The 23639-nt window shown below is 35.5% G+C and overlaps 2 protein-coding genes across 2 annotated transcripts; one reads left to right on the top strand and one right to left on the bottom strand.

Annotated features, from left to right (window-relative positions):
* Positions 1-4766: 4766 nt before the first annotated feature.
* RB195_021545 (uncharacterized protein) lies at positions 4767-12088 on the top strand (the record flags this gene model as incomplete). The annotated part of the gene is made up of 9 exons (XM_064208345.1): positions 4767-4818; positions 5840-6015; positions 6847-6985; positions 7073-7232; positions 7291-8218; positions 8363-8437; positions 8509-8557; positions 10324-10412; positions 11930-12088. The coding sequence occupies 9 exons, from the start codon at positions 4767-4769 to the stop codon at positions 12086-12088; spliced, it is 1827 nt and encodes a 608-aa protein (XP_064064226.1).
* A 1887-nt stretch (positions 12089-13975) lies between these two features.
* Positions 13976-19727, bottom strand: RB195_021544 (uncharacterized protein; the record flags this gene model as incomplete). The annotated part of the gene is made up of 6 exons (XM_064208344.1): positions 13976-14071; positions 14228-14317; positions 15176-15264; positions 17140-17219; positions 19401-19514; positions 19588-19727. The coding sequence occupies 6 exons, from the start codon at positions 19725-19727 to the stop codon at positions 13976-13978; spliced, it is 609 nt and encodes a 202-aa protein (XP_064064225.1).
* Between the last annotated feature and the right edge of the window lie 3912 nt (positions 19728-23639).

Genomic DNA, 23639 nt, shown 5'->3' with positions numbered 1-23639 from the left:
CCGGGGTCGATAAATTGGTACCAGACTTGTCTGGTCAGGAAAAAAAAACAGTGACTTGATCATCGGCTAACCCCCGCAAGTCATTGTATAGGCCAACAAGCGTTCCAAAACCTCAACAATTACGAATTCCAGTAAAATGCGTTGGCGCATCCCGAGTCGATTGATACGCCAGTGACTTTTACTTTGAACGGAGCTGCTATTTCATTCGAGATTTTCTGACTTCATCCAATTTATATTAACATCTCTTTTTCGTGTATCGGAAGAAAAATTAAGAGGTTTCAAAGACGAATTACATGATTGAAAGAGCGCAAAGATAACGGAAGACAGAAACTAACTGACTTACCAAAGAAAGCTCTGGCTAATCGTAAACGCCAGGAATTGATGCCCAAAAAAAAAAAGTCGCTGACGCGAAAGGACTCGAATACATCCAGCATCTCAAGTGGATCATTAAAAAAAAGTGCGACACAAGCGATGGATTGCTTATCGCTTGACAAGGGAATTCAGTGAGAAAGAACATGAATGAAGTGGTGTTTCTAAGATTCGAGGGGAAGATAGAATGCATTTACATGTCCGGATATGTGGAAGTATCCAATGACAGCAGCTGTTGTCGTTGTGATCTCTCATAAAAATACGCCAAAACGTATAATGTGATATAATTCAGCACTTTTTTTTAGTACGTTATTATAAAAACAGTAATTTGTTGCAGTGGCAGTTTATAGCAGTTTGTAGCAGTTTGTTAGCTTCGATACTTCTTATGGTGATTCTAATTTTCGTCCATAATGTAAAAAATTAGTTGAAAATTGATAAAGAAGGGACTGTAAACAAAAAATGTTTAGGTGAACATCGTGAGACTTACATCTGAGTTCGCCCTCCAGATGCAGCTTTTCCTCTCATATTACATTGAAGCCTTTTTTCCTGAAAAAAAAATCGCTATGAGCGCCGAGGTTTACCACCTTGGTCGTGGAAAAAATGGAACACGTTTTCATGGTTTCCTATGTAAGCTACAATCTTTATGAGACTGTAGAAATCGATCATTAGACATGTTATCATCTTTAAAAATTTGAAAATATAAATTAAAGTAAGGCAGGATGCAATGACATATCAGAAAAAAATTATTTTGCAAATAATTAAACGAGAAAATGTTTAGATTTGCTCGTGATTATTACATCTATTTGTAAATAAGAGTGACGCAACAGATTTTTATTCTAATGAAGGAATAAATAGAGCAAACTATTTTCTTTCAACACTGTTTCTCTATTGTTATTTACAGTATATTGTTTTATTTTTCTAATTTTTAAATTATTATGATTTTATTTTATTATTTATTACTCCTTTTTGTTGTGTTTTTGTTCTTTCCATGTTGTTTGGGTTTTTTGTTTTATTTGCTATTTATTATTTCATTTGTTATTATTATTCAAAATATTTATTAATTATTTATAGTTCATATAAGTGTTTGCTTATATTATTGCTACTTACTTTTTTTTGGATGTGCGTGTGCTCTGGCCGCCTACCTGAAAGATTGCTCGGTTTTTATGTTGGAATTCTTAGTGGTTGCACTTTCTCACTAAAAGCTTTGAGACTTCAAAGTATTTTTTAAAAATTTTTTAAATGATATTTTGTGCAACAAAAATAATCACAAACGGATGTCTAAGTAACTCGAAGAATTCCAAAATAGTAATGAATGAGAAAATCTTAACATATAAAAATGAAGTCGTATTGAAACAAATTCCGTACAGAAATCTTTGAAATAATCTAAAGAAAATTCATCCTCCTTAAAAAAAAAGACATTTTTTAAGGAATTCGAGGAGTTTTTCGCATAAACACTGAACATTTTTACTTCCTATGCGTACCGTTGTATGTGCTAGAAACTTCTAATTATTCTAGCATGTATTCGTTCAGATCGCTTTCATAGATTTTCCGTTAACTTTCTGGATTTGAAATCTGAACCTTCCAGAATTTTTCCCTTTCACTGTTCCTCAGCTAAATCTCTGACAATAAATTGGTGGCGATAATTATGAAATTTGTATTCTTTTACAAACATGTTAAGTTTACTGTACCTTTCAGCATTCAGGATCTCAACAGATCCTGCAAATTTGTTATATGTCATCAATTTTTGAAAAAGTTGAATTTAAAGAAATGAACAAAATGATAACTATGAAATACAGTGAAAATTTTTTAAAAACATGTATAATATGTAATATTTCTTGGAAAATGTCCAACGTTATTATGTAGCTTCAATCTGCGGCGACTCAACTGGAATAGGACAAATTGCCGACCGACCCCGGTATGTATGCGGCGCACATTTAGGATCCAGCTCTACAAAGCATTCTCATATTTTTTTTTCTGGAAAATTGGGAGAACTTCAAGTAGGAGAGAGCGGTGAATGTTGTGCCGCGTAGCAATTATTTACGTACGCTATATTTATTACACTTATTACGTACATATTGAGCGGAGAAACGGGCTACTCCTCCTTTTTATACAGAATCTTAAGCAAACAGCTAAAATTTAACCTTTTAGAAAAACTACATAAACAAAACCACAGAGCGCAAAATTAAATATCCTGAATTCAACGAATTCCAATCTCTCAGTCGTGAGCACGATATCGTGGACGTTGTGGAAACAAATGTGTAGGTTCGCTCTATTTAAAAAGTTTCCGATTTTCTTCCAGATAATTCAGTGAGCAATTCCACAGAGCTTGGATGTGATTTCATTTGAAATTAATCTTTCTCTTTAGAAGATATATCTACGTGTCTGGTAATCCGAGATTCCAAAAAGAACCTCTAAGTCTATTCCACAGACATGTGGCTAGAATTCACACCCGGATTCTGGGTTCTGAATATTTAGACGTATATATTTTCCGTTTTTGTTTCAGAATTCGCAAGAAGTCCTCAGCATTGCTGACATAGCCGGTTCGAGAGTAAAAATATCCATAAAATTGTCCTCTTAATGGAACAGTCGGTCTATTGTATTCTTATAAAAAGGTGCTCGTTACATTAAAACAAATGTGACTATTTCTCATGCACTAATTTCCTTAAAATACAGGATAATAGATAAGCACGTTACGGTAACTATGATTATTCCTCTACCACACACATATGATCACATATATCTGATAAAAACAGTATATTCAACATTTCCAGCGAGAAAATATTCACTAACCTATTTTCTCTTAAACGTGTACAACTAAATTGTTAACTTAAAGTCCTCAAACTGCTATGCCCTCGAAAAGTTCATTTTTTAAAATTTCCTCATATTTTATCAGCACAAAAAAGGTATAGGTGGACGATGAAAATCCTTGATGCTTTGCAAAAATATGCAGCACCAGGATTTCTCATTGAAATCATTGAAACGAAAACCATTTAGGTATACGGGTAGCTATTTCAGGCAGGAACGTGAAAAAGAAGACATTATTTTCTGGATTTGGGAGTTCTCAATAAAACGGGATTTAAATTTTTTATCAATGATAGTTTACAAGTCGCTCTCAGGGAAACTATGAACGGTGTTTGTTGTTCCATACTAGTTTTTCAGTTATAAACACATATCACAGAACCGTTTTGTTCTTAGGCCTTCTTCGCTGAATGTAGATCTGTGAAGACACATTGAGACGATTTTTTTTAGTATCTATTGATTTTGTACTGTCGAAAATAGATCCTTTTGCAAAATAGACCCTTTTGCCCTTTCTAATTTCATTGTTCAAGACTTTTTTCCGAATTGTCACCACAAAAATGTGCTTAAGAACTGAAATTTTTAAAGAGGAGAATGAAAATTCTTCAAGTATTCGAAAAAAGATTGGATTATCATAGGATTAAGACTCGATGTGTGTTCTTTCCAGTTCTTTGAAAAATTCATCCCATCATCTATTCCAGAAGTTTCTATTTGGCGGAGAATAATGATTTACCATCTGCATTTTTCCTTTTTCTTTATTTTTCTCCTCATTACTTGCTTGGAAGTTCTCCACTTATGTTGGTAAAATAACCAATATATGAGCAAAAATTGTGATGTTGGAGGAGTACGATTAGTTTTTTTTTTCGTGCAGAATACAACTCTAAAACTGAAATTTGTAAAAGCTTTGGGCTTAGGGTAATTTCTAAGAAGAATTAGGTATAAAATGAATTGTTCATAATTCTGTAATTTAAAAAAAATCCACCTGATCCATCACAGTTGTGATCTCTAATTTATCGTGCAACAGTCTATTGCTGTAGAGAAAGCATAAATTATACTCCCCCCCCCCCTTCAAAATAAAAAAAAGAAAAATAAGAGTGAAAATCAACATTTTTCCTCTTACTTCCATCTTTTACTGGCTTATCAAGGAAAACGTTAAGGAAATTATCCTGCCGGATGTTGGATGAGTGTCTACTTTCACAAATTACCTCACAAACATTGTAGTTTTGTATTTTCATTCAATTTTGTACTTTTCATAGAAGAATATCTCACAGTGAGAAATTAAAAGAATTTATTGTATTTTTTCAACATGATTTGAAAATATATCCTGTAAATCCCGAAGATCTTTCTACAAATCCGGTTGATCTTCTGTATAAGAAAGAAAGGAATCTTCGTTGCTTCCTTATCAGTAAATTGTTTCATATCATTGGATTGGTTTGACGTTGATTGAGAATAAGATCACACCTGAACATTTGTTTTATCTCGAAATCCATAAGAGCGTACACAAATTACGGATACGCAGACATGTACGGATTTTTGGGGCGGAGCAACGTTTCGAGAATCTCAGCTACACAACGTCTCGGTCAGTTGTTGTGGACAATACGATGATCAGAATTTATTTATTAACTCTATACGTCACAATTGTCCTCGGATCAGGTTAGTTCATATCTCTTCGGATACTTATTTTTTCATGATATTTAATGTATAGGTTAAGAGAATGTCATTAAACATCTGAATCGAGGATTTTGTAGTTAAATAGCAGTAATCTTCTCCCTCTACACAGTTTCTTTCGCTTTTTTTTACGTCTAAGGTGATGATATTTTCGAAAACTTCAAAAATTAACAAGAAGGATTTTTTCTTCCAGGGGAGTCTCTAGTGGTGATTTTTTTTTTGAAACGAGCGAGAGAAATTTTAATGAAGGTGACATTAGGCGATTCAGAACTTTGTTGGATCTACCAATTTAATTCCCATTATAATAAAAACTGGCTCCATTCCTAGATGTATATCGGTCAACTTCAAAAGTGAAGCGATGGTTTCATTGATAGTAGAGAAGTGTGATTGTTTCGATAGGAATGTACGCCTGTCATTTTTTTCTGTTTCTTATACTATTCGCATTCTATAGCAGCAGTTTTATCCTGAATAATAGTTGAATTTTCTCAGGAGTGACCTTTGGGATTACTCTGTTAGGGCATTATTTTGTAAGAGAAATATAGAATGAATCCCAAAAAATGTAGGATTTGGAACATATAAACACGTAGATCTGTTTGTGGACAGTTTGAAAAAAAAAACAAATTTTCCGATTGGACGATTTTGTGCGCATTTATGACAATGGTTCTGCTTTTTCACCAAATCTGCTTCGGGAATATCTGTGATAAATTCGGATTAGTCAGATATGGTTTCGAGACATACATTTTCCAATTATTTACAAATCACACAAAATTATTATAGAAAACAACTGTTTGCAAAATTTACAAATAAATATTTTTGTAGAAAAAGAAGTAAAATTTCAAGAATTATTGGAATTTCTTGGTTCTTGGTCAACGAAAAAAGATTTTAAAAAAAGATTAAAAAAAGAAAAAATATTTAGGTAAGTTAAGAAACATCTATAGGAAGCTAGTACTACATCATTAATTCTATTAGTAGCCACACTAACGATTTTTCTAACGTTTTCTTTTAGAATGTGAGCTAAGCGAATGGACAGAGTGGAGTACGTGCTATGGCACGTGCTATTATGGTCAAGCTGTTCGCAATCGTGACGTTATTCGTCCATCACTTCCGGATAGTTTTGGCGCTCCTACGAGACGATGCCCACATCTCTACGAGACCTCATCCTGCACTCCAGACTTATGTGAGGTAGGGGAAAAAAGGAAACTGTGCACCTCCAGAAACAATTTCACTTCGATATCTGTCAGACGGTCTCCAATCTCGCACGCGCATCAAAAATCTCATCTCAAACACGAATTACTGTTTTCGCCCCTAAACACCTGTCGCATTTCAAAGAAATTCCTCATTTGAGCAAATCATTCACAATGTCTAAAACTTGGGAACTTGTAAAAAGAAAATCCATATAAATTACTGTAAACGATCAACTGTAAACTAAATGGACTCCCCGTTAATTGGTCCTTGAACTGCAGCGAATGTAGCCGGATGAGAAACGGGCCGCGTATCCACGAAAACACTTTTGACACGGGGAAAAACCTCTTCACACATAAACAGCATAATAACTAGCTTGTTGTATGCATGAATCCACGAAAAAAGCTCGTGTTTTAGATACATATTAATTTCCATTAACTTCTTTTTCTCTCATCGTAAAAGAACCAAAACCAAACCTCTTAGATCAATCCATTATCATTGAAATTTCCAAAACAATTTGTCAAGTAAGCACTCTACAAAACAAAACCAAGTTTTTCTACTTGAAAAAAAGGTGTAGCTTCGTCCAGAATTCTATGTGGAATTACATATGGTTTCTTTATTTTCGACAAGATCAAATATATTACCAAAAAGAATTGTTGTCTGGGAAAAAAAAATCAAATTCCGCTAATTATACAAGGAATAGAGAGACCACATAGTTTCTTATTACTGTCTTTATTACTTATTATTATAGTTTATTTTATTAATTGTCACAATATTCCCATGCTCCGTGGAACTCGACAAAGGAAAACGAGAAAACGCTCGAAATTTCAGGGTGCATCCGAAATTGTCGATCTTCCTAGCGAATCCGGTCGACAAAAGGCACCTGTCAAGGTAGTGATCGAAAAACAGCTTTTGGACAAAGGAGGGCTAGAAAATGAGGTTGTTCATGTGCCTCGAAAAATGAATGGAGGTAATACTAATGTAATGACGGTTACAACGATATTGTATTTAAACACCAGAGTAAAAAAACAAAAAATTTAAAAGAAATAATTGACAGGAGGCATCGAATTAAGAGATCTACCTCGTTTTCCCAGTGAAAAGAGGAGATCTCATGGACAAAGAACACGAACTGTCGAACAGTTGGCGGTAGAACTAGAAGCCGATCATCGCCCTTCTTTTAAGGGAGAAATAATAGCCGAAGGCAGAATGTTGACAAGGTAAGCAGTGCACTTTTTTAAAGTAAGAATAACACCGATTAATATCTTATCATTGAAGGCAGAATATGTCTCGTAAGGCAGCAAATAACAATTCGGGCGTATTTTTGGACACTCTGACCGTGGATCTTCCCAAACATTTGAAACCAGCCAAGGAAAAGAAAATACTGGTGGCTAAGCAGAGCACATTCTCGGAAGATGACGAGAAATACACTGCTGGACAGTCTCAAATCAGCGATGTTCTACGAGAACTTGAAACAGCCACTGATTTCAAAACACCTCTGGATGATGAACATATCCGTAAGGTGCTTCGAAGGAATAGAAAACTTATGAAAGCGTTGGTGGAAGCGTATAAACTTAGGACGACTACAAGTACCACCACAATAGCAACGAGTTCCTTGCCAGATGAGGAAGATGAATTGAATTTGTATCCGAGCACAACCGATGAGTCCCAAGATTTATCCACTGCAACAGAGCCTACAGCTAATTCGACCTCTACAGATGATCCAAACTTGCAGGAAGACGAGACAACGACGTCAAATTTCAATACAGAGTTACCGTCTACGACAGAGGAAAGTTCCTCTTCATCGGAGTTCCTTAGTGCCACGAGTGATGAGAGCGAAGAGAGTTCTACTCCGGATAACGTCTCATACATATACGACAATCCACTGGATGGTGACGTTAGGGTTCCCACGAGAACGACTGCTGAATCCGACTTCAGTGACCAAGGTTTTACGGAAAACACGAAACCTACAGAAGCGACCGTACAGCACAGCGAATCGGCGGTGACAGAAGAAATTGACGGAAAATCTTTCACCGATCTGTTGACCTCTCAGGATTTCGATGAATCCTCGGATGCGTTAGCTTCCAACTCGTTTGCGGAGAATGAAGACTTGGAAGCATATGAAACAACTCCGTCGACAACGAGTGTCATGACAACAGAAGCCACAACGACAACGACTACAACACCTCCGTACTGGCCACGAAAGGTGCTACTTTTGTAGATTTACGTGAAAGAAGTGTTTTCACAACACGAGTGCATTTTTCGCGTGTTCTCTCTTTTTGTATGTTTCATGGATGAAGAGGTTGAGCACTGGAAGAGCTGATCACACAGAAAGTACAGATTTTTCCAGGGATATGTTCCGAATACTCGAAAACATGCCTCGGAAATCACTTCAAAACTTTACATGACACAAGAAATTGTCCAGGTAAGCTCCTTCAAAGAGATTTCCGGTTTCAATTTTTTTTGCACCATATTGCCAGGAAAAATTTAACTTAGGCTCTGTCCGATGATCCAATTCGTCGTTCACCCATACTTAGATTAGACTGTAAGTTTGCATTGATTCATTAATTCTTGTGTGGATGCAGAGAACCAAAAAAAAGAGCTGTGTTGTTGGAAAAACCAGCTGCGATATGTATCGCAAATAGTAAATGGGATCTGCGCGAATGTAATGAGCATCATTATCCGAGAAGGTGCGCACAATCGTTGCATTTGTAACGGAATTGTCCCTCCGTATTTGCACTTTTATTTGCCGAAATCCATGAGCAGACGATTTTTTGACGAATTAAGCACCTACATTTTCTTGACGAGGTGACTTTTCCCCTCATGTGACCTCAACAAATATATCAAATATTTGATAACCTGATATCACTATTATCTTAACAAACCCTACAAGTTGCAAAAAATTCAAATAAATTGGGGTCCGAGAGGAAACAAGCAGTTCCATGAGACTCTATATGACATAGTGATCGAATTTGTCACAGAAATAAATCACATAGACCTTTAGTAGGAAAAATCCTGACAAAGAAAGATAGGTTTTCCAAGATGGAAATAGGAACCTTCGAATTCTTCGGGTAGAGCAAAAGATAACACTATTTGAGAGTTCCAGTGATAGGGATGTGATCCTAGGAGATTTTCACTGTACACAAAAATAAACTATCAGTAGAATACGGAGCAAAATCTAGAAGCACCAAGTACGGTTAAGTAACATTGTGCACTGAAAAATCCATAAAATATCAAGCAGTCATTATTATAAGTTTCCGCATATGTTCACAAATGTTTGCTGGTCAGACTTTTTTTTGGAGGTGGTCAGGGTATCCTTGGTTTAGCGCCTGTACCAGCTACAGTAACATCACTACAGCTCTTTAAAACTTTGAAATCCGTAAAAAATCCGCAAACATAATTTTGTTCCTTGATAAATCTGCAGCATCCAATTTTGTTTCTTAATAAATCTGCGAAACCCTCTCACATGGAAACATCCGATCGTTTTTTTTTCTTTTAAATGTTTCACTCATCCGTTCGATGTCAGATGGAGTACAAGTATGACTTTTTTGCAATTATCAAGGCTTTTTGGCTGCTAGGATTCTAAAGCATCACTTTCCCGAGACTCTTCGCGTTGAAAAGGGCACAATAACATTTAGGGATTGTACATCCAGCACCTGTTAGGGAAGAACGGAATTCTTAGATCTTGTTTTCTAAAAGCTTTACCCATCACCGTAGTTTGTGATTACTCTCACTCGTTCTTTAAAAAGATCTAGAGAGATTTTTTGAAAAGTCTTCTAAATAGCTCGAGTTTTATTATGGTAAAAAGAAGAAGAGAAGAAGAGGTCAGTAGACAGCTCAATTTCTCACATAATCACGAGGAAGATTCATTACATTGCTTTGTAGAAATCTTTGAATAGAAAAAAAATAAGAGAAGGTGGGATTCAAAAGTTTTGCGAAACCATAAAAATGAATATGTTATTTTTTGAAATATGTGAAATTCATTATTCTATATATTGTCTCAAAATTCGATCATCGCAGTGTCCAGAATTTCTTCTGAACACATTTCAACGCCAATTAGACTTCATATAATTCAAGGCTGGGAAAATTCCGTTTTGGTGATTTTTGACTCTACCTCCGACTGAATATAAGGTTACTGTAAGAAATAAGAAAGAAATGTCATGCCTATAGGGAGAAACTTTGCGAATATAACATATGAATGTCATAAGATATCCTGATGAAATGGGAGTATACAAAATCCTCGTATTGATCTTCAGCTAAAATCACTCCACAGAATTGTAAATTTTTAAAGTTTTTCTTTTTGTTTTACAGGTCTGGAAAATCGACGTTGCTGTAAAATTACACGAACCGAATGCTCCGACGGTACGATACCGAAATATGTGAAGAGATATTACAGGCCGGTAAGTAATTAAAGAGAATCTCCGGACAAAGTAATTAACTCAACGATTAGTATATATCAATTAATACGTATATCAGATGTCAGCCTAAAACATTCCTCACATATATTAACGGTTATGGTATGACGGTTCAGAGCAATTTGATTCTGGAGAATTCGGAGCACTGATTCCACCTCAAAAGCTCAGCGAATTTTTTCGAAGATAAAACAAACGATATAAATCTACGAAGACAAAACATCTGAGAATTTAATGTGGTAGCTTCAAAACTGGGCCAATAATGTGTTTTTCTTGTACCCAATTGCTTTTTACACGAGACACTGATTAAACTGCGAATTCCTCTTACTCCCACTACGGACAAATGATCCAGTCCAAAGCCGGAGACGGAACAATCACGCATTTCCCATAAATTTTATGGAAATGTAGGATCGGAAGATGAATACATACTATTATACAACGCGTTCCGAACTTAACCGCCATTTTAAAATCATTCAATGTTCCTAAATGCCTCTCCCCCCTCTTACGTGGTGGCACATATTTTGAAGTAATTCTACGGAAGATTATGGTAAAAGGACAGTTCCTACTGATTTCTAACATTAGTGAAAAAACAAAACACCACCACGACAAAACAGCGATGCAGGAACTATGAAAGTGAAATTGTGTTCACCGGTCATTTAGAATGTCTGGATTTCATGGGAACCACGCGAACGTAAAAGGTACAGCGCTTACTTAATCCTGGAGTGAATGCCAAGATAACTGATTATTCAAGCTAGAATTATTGTCATACAGCTCCTAAATAAAATGTAAAATTCTCGGATATCTTTCGAAAGTTGATGTCCCAAATGATGAGGTAATATGTTAAAAACTTTACTGTTAAAAAACCGGGCAGGCCGACGAAGAAAATTTATGAAAATGAAAACAATCGTTACAATGATCCATGAATTCAGCTGGATTTGGTAACTGAGTAAATTGTACAGCTACGTTAATACTAATGAGTTCTTTCCTTTGAGCATACAACACTATAAATACGTATATAAATGAATATACAATTGACAAATTTGGATAATATAATAATAATAATAATATGAATAGAAAGAAATTGAACCACAGCGAATTCCGAAATGACGTCGATATTGAGACAGAATGAAAATTCAAGCAGACATTTTTCCTTGAACCGGTGTTAAAAAATAATCTCAAAATAATAAAAGAATAAAAATATTTAGATCCTGAAGGTCTCACTTATTTTTCAAATGTCCTGGTATTGCTTCTATGAAGCTTGTCTTTAGCTTTATATGAAAATTATTCATTTCAATTTTATGTAAAATAAAAGTTAGAAAGAACAGAAATGACACAAAACTATATTTATCTAGTGAGGACACGGTGAGATAAACAACAAATAACAGAGAATGTTGTTAGTACAAAACTACAATAATATCTATTTCTACGTTATTCGATATTATTTGTTTTTTTTAACAATATTTTTAAGACATTTCTGCTTAATTTTGTACTGATATCAATTCTAGCGAATGTCGGAAGCATGTGTTCCTTATCATTATCCAAGATGCTCACAAAGTGAAGAGATGGAGGAGCAACCGATACAGTACGAACAAAACTGTCAGGATCTTTGTTTTAGGGGACCGGAAAAACGTATTTCTCCGCTGCTTATGTTATCCGAGAACTAAATTCAATTTGTTAATAATCTGTCAACATTCCCTGCACAAAATTGTCATCTTTTCGTGTTTGATTTGCGAAACTTCAACCAATTCGCTTCCCCTTCTTCATTTTATGCTTTTTATGCCTTTCATGTTGTTGGGTTCATATTACTTTAAAATTAGATTAGAATGTTATTGTATTCATGCCATTGCTAGCCATCTTAACAATTATTTGCTTTACCTTTTGTGTTCTCTACGATTTTAAATGAATCTATTTTTTTATGTGGATTCGTCCGCTTCGAAAAAAAAACAACACACTGAGCAGCATAATCGCATGAGCTTTAAAAAATCAAAATTTTTATAAATTAAGATTCTTCATGGCGCTAATAGTTGATTTATACATCAATTTTCTTTGCACAATTCGTTTACTACCCACAAGTTCAACTGTTACAGTATCTATGGACTTCTATTACCAAGCGAAGTTAAGCATCCCACGGCAGTATGTACATATTAGGCTGATCCCTCCAATGCAGTGCAATCTCTCTCATTCTTAAATATTTTACAAGGCTTTCAATATAATTTTCAATTCATCGAGCGGAGGAATCGTTAAAAAGGCTCAAAAAAAAAAACTAGAAAACCAGAGCAGTGATCAGTGAAACTCCAATTTCTTTGCCTAACATGACTCCCAAATCTGTCTGCTCACAGTGGTTTCGATACGAATATTCGAAAGAAGATTGTTACTCCCAAAAACAATGTTAACATGACTTCTTCTAGATCATCTGTCAAAAAGAGAAAAGCGAAACATTCCTACACTTAGTTGCTTGATTAGTCTTGTTTATTTCAGTCTCAGATTCAATGAAGATTCAAGGAGGCAATGGCGGAGGGAAAACCGCCAAAACTCAACTGAATTCCCTAAAATAGAAGTTCAACACCTCATTGGTAGTCAGATTAGATAATATAATCAAAATTTTTAACATTAGTATTTCTTGTGTTAATTTCAATACAATGGTTTCTGCCTAAATTAATTTTATTTAAAAAAATCTATGTGTTGTCCATATTTCCAGTGTATTCATTCATGAAAGAAGTAATTTTTCATTAGGACAACAAAATACGAGTACTGCTCCGAGACCGGGCAAACGATGAGGAAAAACAAAACCTACCCTAACAGAAAACCCTGATCCATTACCGTTAAAAATACCTCCAATTAAAAAAAATCTGAACTGTTTATAAATATCTGAGGAATATCTCACTCTGTTGCCAGAAGACTTATAATTTAATTTCTACCATTTAATAGTTGGGTAGCAGAAAATCACTTACATTTTTATTACTCTCATTTCATTTTTCTCATGCTCCATAGATAATGTGCTTAGTTGGACAGCAAGACAAAGTCCACTAAACTATCCTTAAACAAGAACTTTTTTCTTCGGATTCGAGCACGTTTTCCATGCAGCAGCACTCAATGACTCAATTCACAAATGAGTCCATACTTCATCGCTCTGTCGGTCACCTTCAAATCACTTTATCTTTCATTTCCGTTATGCTAGAAAATCACAGATAAATGATAGGTAGTTCGAACTATTCGATCTATTCAACTACACTCGAAAGCGAAGATCATAATTGAGGCATAGCATTCGCTAAAAGATCGCGTGAGTGAACGTACAGAGCCAACAAAGTAAAGATGATAAGAGTGCAATAATTACATACATATACTTATGCGTAAGTATATAGTTATTACTTTGATCACAGAGTTGTCCATGCTGATGAGTATCAGCCACAGTTGAATTCCAGGAAAAAAAAACAGAAAACACCTCTTTAAGAATAGAATGCAAAGAAACGGAAAGTAATGGAGAAATAGTGACGGAGAGAAAGTAATGGGGTTGAGGTTAAGCGTGTCATAGAAGAGACGCTGAGCAGGTGCTAAACCTCTGAGACCTTTTTAGTGAGAAGATGATGCAATACTTCCTGGTCAACGGTGATATTTTGGCCACCAAGCATTTCTCCTACTCGTTTCACCTGAAATTTTTCGTTCTACTGTAAAAACGTTTCGAGTTGGAAAAATTGAGAGTCTTCTGGAAAATTCCTCATTGGATTAATCGCTTCCTTTCTATAATTTCACAGAATTGCATACAGAGATTTACTTTTGAGTATCCATAAAGAATTTGGACATACCCGTCTCTTTTTAGCCATGTACTCGCATCCCATGTATAGAGCACACATGGGGATTAACGATAGAGCTCCTAGTGGTCCCAACAAGTACGTCTGGAATACAAGGAGGTTTCTTGAGTGAATATAATACGGATAAGAGCATTAAAATAAAAACACAAAAATTTTGATTATAATCTCAGGAGTTGACGTATTAGAGTAAATTTATACAAGAATGTAATTCATCACTTTCAAAAATGCTGTAAACTTATAGACATAGTCCACAAAATACCAGATTTCTGCAGCGCAAAATCTTCCTAGCATCAGAAGCATCGCAAAACGAAATAAGAAAAAAGAAAAATTCTTTAAAAGAACCGCCGAATATCTCAACTTGCGGTGAAAAATTCATCATAGTGATTCTTATGAATCTGGACGAATTATGGCATACATCTATGTGATTTGATAATTTAATCACTCCTTCACAATAAACTTCGAAGCCATATTCTCCAATTTAATGTCTTAAGGGTTACACTAATATATTACTGTCTAATTAATGCTATAGGAATCCGTTTATAAAGATTCAGGGAACCTTATTATGTCGTTATTGACTTCACTATCATGCTGAAACTAACAACGGAAACGCCAGATCACTTCTCAGCTGTTCAATCGATTGAATCTATTTAATTCCTTTATATGGATAAAAATCAACATTAGCGATCATAGACCACCTCATTTTAACTCAACGAACCACGATGCCTTATAGCTATGTGCTCTGTTCACTAAACTACAGTGACCTTTCGCGAACAATGACCTTGATCATCTCCCCGAATTTCAATTGGTTCCAGACCGCAAAAGTGGGTGTAATTTGCTGCAAACAACGCTAAAGTTCAAACGTTTGTCCACCAATTATCGAATTCATCACGATCAACACTTGCCGTCTCCATTCATATGGTTAGAGTATACCAGAATACTTACTCGGCGATTATAGTAGCTGTAAACACGTTTTGTACTCAGTTCGTCGCAAAATGTCCCCGAATACGGGTCCTCACATTCGCATTTTGTCTCTGAAACACTAAAAAGAGAATATATCAATGATAGAGAAAGATTGAACGAATAAGAGTGGAACGGAGAAAGAAACCGCAAATAATAAATCGCTAGGACGTCTCAGCACCTTTCCAACTAACATGAAATATAAGCACAAATATTGGCGAAAAAAAATCAAGAGATAATGTGACTTTTAGTTTAAATTTTAAAGAAAGCACAGTTCTAGCGCTGGATGACATTTCATTTGTATGAAAACTATGCACATTTTTACAACAATCTTTTCTTTTCTCCATTTCTTTTCTTGCTCATCTTCTGTTTGAGATTTTCTTTTCAGTACGTTTCTCACAAACTAAGCGTTCACACACTTATCCATTCCTTCCTTTTCCATTCATTTACCCATTAATCTAATATTCATGTATCCCCAAACATTTACACAGCCATTCTATCAGGCGCTATGAAAGTCGCCCTATCACTTCATCAATCGAAATTCTTTCCATTTATTTCTCTTTATGATGCTTCTCAAATGGTCAGAAATAGGGTTGCCTAGAAGACCGTGAGTAAAACACTTTGCAAAGAATGCATATCTGGAATGTACTGTGTTCAGCACTTAAAAGAGATCTCAAGAACCACTTGTATAAGATTCTTCCTTTTTTTTTCTAAACTGATTCCTCATTCCTTCACCTTGAAAATCTCCGTGAAAAAAGAGACGTGGTTGATTTTGAGAAAATTTCGAATTTCTTCGAGCAAGTGTATATACATACCATTCAACAATTATGCGGATTGGTAAAAAGGTTTTTTTTTTGATATTTGAGGAATCCTTCATGAAAGAATAACTAAAAAAAAATTGCTTAACACGCTAGCGGAACTTTCACAGCCGCCCCAGTGTATCATCCAGAGTATCAGATGTTGAACAACTGGAATGCTACTTTGACAGCGATAATAGTCGACACCGGTGATAATTATGTTCGTCACAAGTATCGAAGAGGTTTGAAAAAAGCGAAGAAAAGAGAATTCGGTGACAGTTGTGCCGAGGAAATTCAATGCTGCTTTGGTTAGTGATCGTAGAAAAAAAAAACTTTCTTGACCAACAAGTTTTAGTCATAATCTTCTAAAAATTCTTGATTTAATTTCACAGTTTTCATTTCTAGTAAACAGGGTACGAATGTATCTAGCTTCTCTAAAAGCCCACCCAAATAGGGAATATCAACAAAAAAAAAAGTACTGGGATACAACATACAGACGCAGTGAGCATAAACGATGTAACTAATTGAAGAACAAGTTTCACAATGGCAGGATAGCACTCTGATTACGAACTTCAGCACCACAAACTAAGAGAATGTCAGCCGTTTGTGCTTATATTTTTGTGATTTACCCACGGAGGCCTTCTCTGTTTCATTGAAATAATGAATGACTGTGATAGCACAAATCCATCCCATATACTCTGTCAAAAAAAAGCAGTCAAAATCTCATCAACACAAGCGACTTTTTATATCCCTCGAGTCGACCTCGGAATTTCTTCGTAACTTTTTCATGTCGCCATTCTGCTGTTATACCGTACTCTTGGAACTTCGCATAAAGCTATCTACTTTTTTTATAATCAAAAATTTCATGGTACTATGGTTGAAGGTTACTAAGAAAATTTCAGCTTGTTTTAATATGGTTTATATTTAAACAATGTATGAAGATGTTCTCCATGAAAAAGCCACAGAGTGGGTCCTTTATGTAAATACTCATCACAGGAAAAAGTAGTGGAACACGTCCCCGTCTATCTCATTCCCACATTTATGCTATTATTTGTACTTTTTTTCTTCTGAGAAATTCCCATTAGGACTCATATCATATATATTTGTATAAAAACGTACGTGCGTCCAGACTAATACTTACAAAGCTCTTACCCAATCTGCTAGGTTCTCCGTGAACACAATGAATCTCTTCGCAATACTCCCCATAGTATCCTGGAATACATGATGGGCACCTGGAAATACAATAAATCAATACAAATGCTGTGTGAATCAGCTAAATTTCTGCTATCTGTGGGTGGGAAAACCTATGGAGAGTAGGGAACACAAATTAACTAGATCGCTCAACCAGTAAAACAGTACTAGTATAGGATTCCGGCAGAAATATCTCTGTGCAATAAATCAATCCACTGTGATATTTGGTGTTTACCATAGGAGAGCAATTAATTATAACGACACCTTAAACGCGGAGCAAGAAAAAAGTGCCTTTGCTGTGACAAACAATTGGAAATCACGGCGTTAATCATAATTAGATTGCCATCAATCACAAATTATTTGTCCTCATCTACAGGTTGGATGGGAAAGCAAGAGAAAAGAAGGAGAAAAATTGTGTTGGTTACTGCATAACCTTTTTTTTTCTTTCACGGCAAGTTTTATCGAATTTTTACAATCACTACTGAAAAATACAAAGAGTACAGGCTTAATATTTAAAGTTAGAAACAACACATGAATTTATGTGTGGAAAAGAGTCAGAACTATACCATTCGCTTTTGTTTGTTGTTAGAATTTCACATTTTCTATGAGCAGTAATTTTGGGTTGGCTTTCAAATTTTGCTCTAATATCCTGAATACGTAAGTTTTTGTATTTTGAAAAATATGCTTCAAGGAATCGTTATCAAAACGGAGACGGAGTAGCGAAAAAGGAAGGACAGAAGATTGTTTTTGCCATCCAAATCTTCGCTGAAAAGGATAAAGACGATAAGGTCGACAATAAAATAAAAATAAAAATAAAATAAACAATAAAGAGACTGACTGACTGGTAAATGGAACAATAAAAATGTGAATGGGATGTGAATTCGAAAGGGAAAAAAAAACGAGAACACAATGCATAAAACCAAAATTAACCATTAATTCGTGGTTATAAATATCGGTTTTGGATACGATGTGGAGACTTCGACAAAGTATCGATCCAGACATGCAGGCAATCAATGATCATAACAGATCATATGCTCAAAATTCAACTCGTAATTGCCTCAACTCACTCATTTCCATTTTGGAATCTGTACTTCCGAGCTTTCATAATAACGTATTCTACGCACAGCATTGTAATAGGAAATAAATCAATGAAGAATCAGAAATTTTAAATGATTTAATGATAAATTGATTGATTAATGAAATCATAAATTTACACATGTACAGAAAGAAGCCATCGAGTTTTCTTGTTGTCCCTCTAATAAAATTCGTACTACAATTAAGTAGAGATTTAGACGTGGTTTTAAGGAAGTTGTAAAATAAACAGAAGATAAAAGGGTGCTGTTAAGCTCAACAACTTATTAACTCCAGAATCATTACGCAATTTAAAAATGCTAATAGTTAGTTCAAGAAAATATAGTAGAGTATTGACTCAAAGTGAGATAATAAGTAATAATAATTCCACTGACGATCTGATCTACGCCATAACTCGTTCACTTAATTGATCATCGATTAGGTTTCCTTTCGTCCAGAAAGAAAACCTGAATTAATGATAGGATTAGGAGGTCCGAATAGGTAAAAGTAACTTAGATGTCGCTATGCAGGTATTGTATCTGTACAGTACTCTCATAAAACCGCCGTTCTTAGTGAAAATATTTTCAATACGCGAAACTCTTATTTATACCGTCTAGAAAAAAGTGTAAAAACAAATGTGAAGCTCTTGCAATGTCACTGTGACATATTTCTATGAATACAACAAATATTGAATTCCAAAGTATATATTGGTATTTCCTACAAGTAAAACAGAAAAATTACGAATGCTACATGTACGTACATATTAGTGCATACATCCAGACATTATTTGGATGTGATGCTCCGTATATATTATTTTCATAAATCTGCTAGTTATTAACGAATTTCCAGGCGAAGATCCTGTATTAATAAAGAAACTTTATGTTGCACTTCCCACGCCCACCTCCTTTGCAAAAATTTTATGAAAATATATGACGTCGTAGAAAACATCATAGAAACTCATAGATAGATAAAAGCCCTTTGAAAAAAAAAATAGAGCATAAAAGACAGTTATGGATGGGATCGGATGGCTCAAACAACAACAAAAATACCAAGAGTTCCGAATAGAAGAACAAAAAATTTCAGAATAGTGTTCCGCATCCGACTGTTTTTCAAATGGAAAGACCATCAATTCCAGAAAATCACCAACTCACGAGCCGTTTCTGTAGCGTCTAAACGATGCACAGTGTTTCTTCTTCTCGCAATGTCTTCCTATGTAATCCTGCTCACATTCGCACTCACCGTCTACCGGATGGCCATGAACACATCTGAAGTGGTTACTTGTTAGACATGTACACTATCTAAATAACCGATATCAGTCGAGCTTGAACAAAATGATACACTGGTTGTCGTCGCCGATATGTTGCCCTCCGTACTGAATGTCGATGTGACGAAGAAAATTCCTCATCATCCGCATTTGCAGAAATCGAAAATAACAGCAGTAAAGGAATGAAGAAAACCGTTGATGATGTAAAGCTCATATATTAGGATGACTTGATGTATATGTTATCTGAAAAAAAAACCTAGTATAAATTCCAAACTTGTCGCCGCTTCGTATCAGTAATCTGGATATTCTCCCGTTTTTCCGGTCCCTGAACTTGGAGAATTTTCGTGGTAGGGAAGGTTTCTTCAGCGAAGACCACTTTTGAGAGAATTTAATCCATGTTTTCGACATTAAATTTATATCATTCCAATACGTTCACCATCATTCCAAGAACCGAAGAGAGATTTGATGGAAAAATTGGTAGTACAGTCAAGGAAATAGTTCTCAGTTATACACGCTGCCATTTAAAGACATCACCCCACGAATCTGAGATGGTACGGATTTCAGGTGAAATATTCGTATACGGGATCGCAGATTATAGAAAGAGGGGTGATCCCGTCCATTTCTTCCTAATTGCCGTAAAAAACGGCTAGGAAGATACGGCTTCGGGCGTTCTGGCGCGCTATTTTCTACAAAGAGTTCGATTGGAGCGCGCCAGTCTTGTGCAGCGCCGCATCTTCCGGCCGTTTTTTACGGTAATTAGGAAGAAATGGACGGAATCACCTCCCTCTCTATAATCTACTATACCGTATACGAATACTCCACCTGAACTCTGTACCACCTCAGATTCGTGGGGTGCTGCCTTTAAATACCACTCCGAGTGATCTGTGATGTTTGTTCCTTCATGGATCTCAAACACAGCTTTCCACGTAAGGTTATTTTAAGACTGGGAGATTTTGGAATCGTAAGCGTGTTGTTCTACGAAATTCAGGGATAGACTATAAAGAACAGTATAGAATAACACACGTAAACAAAATACACCCTTTTCTGAAAAAAAAACCAAAAACTATCTTAGTTGTTTCTCCTTTCACACTTTCATAATCGTTGTTAGCCCATTTATCTCCATACTAACGCTCTTCTAAATATATACGTAAAGGTAAGTGAAGGGACCGGTATTTCGCACAAACTCAGGTTCAATAATTGTCACTTATGCGCCTCTTGAACTCCTACAGAAACCTTCCATTGCATTTCTTTTGTGAAACGACAGGGAAATCCCAAAGGCCCTGCTCTATTCGATTCAGCAAAAATGTCAAAAATCAAGCAATATACAATGTACGAGTGTCTGGAAGAGAAGCAGTCCGTGCACCGTGACTGGGGAAATCAGCAGCAAAAAAGAGAATAAAACAATGAATAGAGTAAGAATAGGTTAAAGTAACGAATAAGTTACTTGGACGATACATATTTATACCTATTTGCGTAGTACTGTAACCACTACTCCTTCTTTTAAAGTGCATTCCTTCTAGGTAGCACAAGAGCGTATTTCCTGACCACTTGACTTCTTCATCTGCTACGACGTACATTCCTTCAAACGATTTGACAAAAACAAGTAATTCCCCTAATTCGGAACAATTGATAAAGTGTTACTTGAGTGACGCCCAAAACAAAAAGGTGAGAAACATTATTCCTCCAACAATCCTTTTCTTTTTCCTAGACAATGTGAGAAATATGGTAAATTAAAAACACTAAGGACGTTACCCTTATGAATGAACCGGAACGTTCCACCTATACACAGTATACAAAAACACAGAACGAAAACTAAATGATTTGAAGAAGATTCGAGATACAAGAAGAGCTTCGAAATACGACAGCCGTAGAATTACCACTCTCACATGTAACAGTTGCCCAAAAAAAATTTTTATGTCGTTACTAAATTGTCAATAAAAAAGTAAACGCGAGTAGGATAAAACACTTCAAAACAAAGTTGTCATGAAGTGTATATTTGCGCAACATTCTTATTAGGTTTATGGGATTTTTTTTAGTTGTTTATCTCTCATTCGTAGTTGTAACGGGATATCTTTATGAAAATTCGATGTAGAAAAGAGAATCCATAAACGTTGGTGCGAGGTACATAAAGAAGTGAAGTGTCGTAGAAGTACTAACAAAAATGCAACAAGAGAGGAAAATGGCAAGTGATATGTGTTTGAAAAATTGTCGTTTTCTCTGTGTTGTTGCGTTGTGGTTCAACTTTCTATGTACATATATATCATCCATAAACGAAGGAAAACATTGGGGAAAAAAAAACGAAACAGAAAGGACTCTATCTCTTTTTGTATATGTGGAGATTGTTTCTTGTGATTTATACTAGAAAACTGCAGCACTGCAGCAAATCTCAGGAATTTTTTCATAGTATTTTTTAGGATTTGAAGAAAACGGATGTGGATAGGTTATCAGAAATCGTTTGTCAGAAATGTAGACGCATTCTAGAACGATACGAGAAGTTATGATTTTCCTCTTTAGCGTATAATATTTGACGTTTGGTGAAATGTTCAAACAAGCAGATATGAAACACGTGAAGATTGTGAGAAATATGAATCAAACTGGATGGCATAGAAAGCAACGAGCGCATTAACATTAGGAGACGAGAGAAGTGGTTGGTTGAGCGGCGCTCCCTCTCTGTGACCCATGAAATCGCATGAAACACCCCCCAGCAACTGGTAATCACGAGCGTTGTGGGTGTACGTTTATGTTTTTGAGAGTGTGTGGATTCAAGTGTCGACGACGTTAACACATGTTAATGCCATGAGTACTGTGTCAAGCACTCGATAGACCCTGATCATTTGGCGTCTAAAAACGTTAGCGTACCGAACTAATCAAGCATCTTTAGAAGTCAAATACTTGCGCAAGGGTATTTGCGAAGAAAAACGTGAGAGAAATAACGCAAGAAATTAGGTGGACGAATTAACCGATAAGAAACTAGGAGCGAGTTTGCTAAACATTACGTTTTTCACTACGCAGTTTACACCTTAATGGTCGTCGCCACAATCGACGCTGTGGCAAGCATTTTAAAATCTTTTTTAAGGAATGATAGATATCAGAAAAAAGCAGGCTATGTTGCAGTAACTAGCAATATTTTTTATATATAAACTCATCATAAATTCCTAACTCGAATTCCCTCTTAGAGTACAATGTTTAGGAAAACTCTAACAGAATTATTCTGCTAATAGCAGCAAGAGGAAACAAAAATTAAGTAGATGAAAGACTTACTGTTCCAGAGTAATGCTTAAAGCTAAGAACTCTAGAAAACAAACTTTGAAAGCTAAAAACTCAATCTCTTGGATTCTAACGCCAACAAAGGCGAATTAGATATGAACGTTAAGAGGCGAACAACGGTGAATTCGTCCACATTGCTGATTACAGTTTAGTATGAGGGAGAGAGGTTCTTGCTTTACCACAAATATAAATGGATTTAAATCAAATGAATGCTGTTTGCATCTGAAAAAAATAAAATGCAATAAAAACCTGGAAAAAACCGTGTTTAGAATTCATCAAACTTTCTTCTGAAGGTTGACTGCATTCTCATTCTGATGTTTCAGTTGTGTAAACCAGAAAATGACGTATACAATTGAGAAATTATGCGCGCACAACATGAAGGAACGTTATGCGGTAATATAATGAAGTACACAAATTATGTATATAATTATTTCATGCGATTATGAGAGCAATAAAGCAGCACGAATAATGAAATGCTAGACACTAACATTTGAACCATTTCAAGAAAGATTTGAGAAAATCTACGAGATCAAAACTCTACTTCTGTTCATCCGCTTCAAAGAACAGGTTAATTATTTAGTATTCTAAGATAATATTCATATGCTGCACAGCTTTTCGCAATCTACAAGACACCAAATTAGTTTTTATTTTCCATTCTAGTAAAGTAATTTTTTGCACACGCGTCTCTATTATGTGTATCTATTTCTATCGAATGCAATAACCAGATCTTAAAATTGCCCCCATACAAATTTAGACGTTTATAAGTTGAAAAGGAACTGTCTACAAGACAAGATTTAAAAAGCAAGGAGTCTCTTATTTCCTTCAAATGTGACACGTTTGGTTGTATTTTCAAAGAATG

The sequence above is a fragment of the Necator americanus genome, chromosome X (genome assembly GCF_031761385.1).
Source record: "Necator americanus strain Aroian chromosome X, whole genome shotgun sequence".
In the NCBI taxonomy this organism is placed as follows: Eukaryota; Metazoa; Nematoda; class Chromadorea; order Rhabditida; family Ancylostomatidae; genus Necator; species Necator americanus.
The sequence above is the reverse complement of the archived record's forward strand: the minus strand, read 5'-3'. Positions and strand labels throughout refer to the sequence as shown.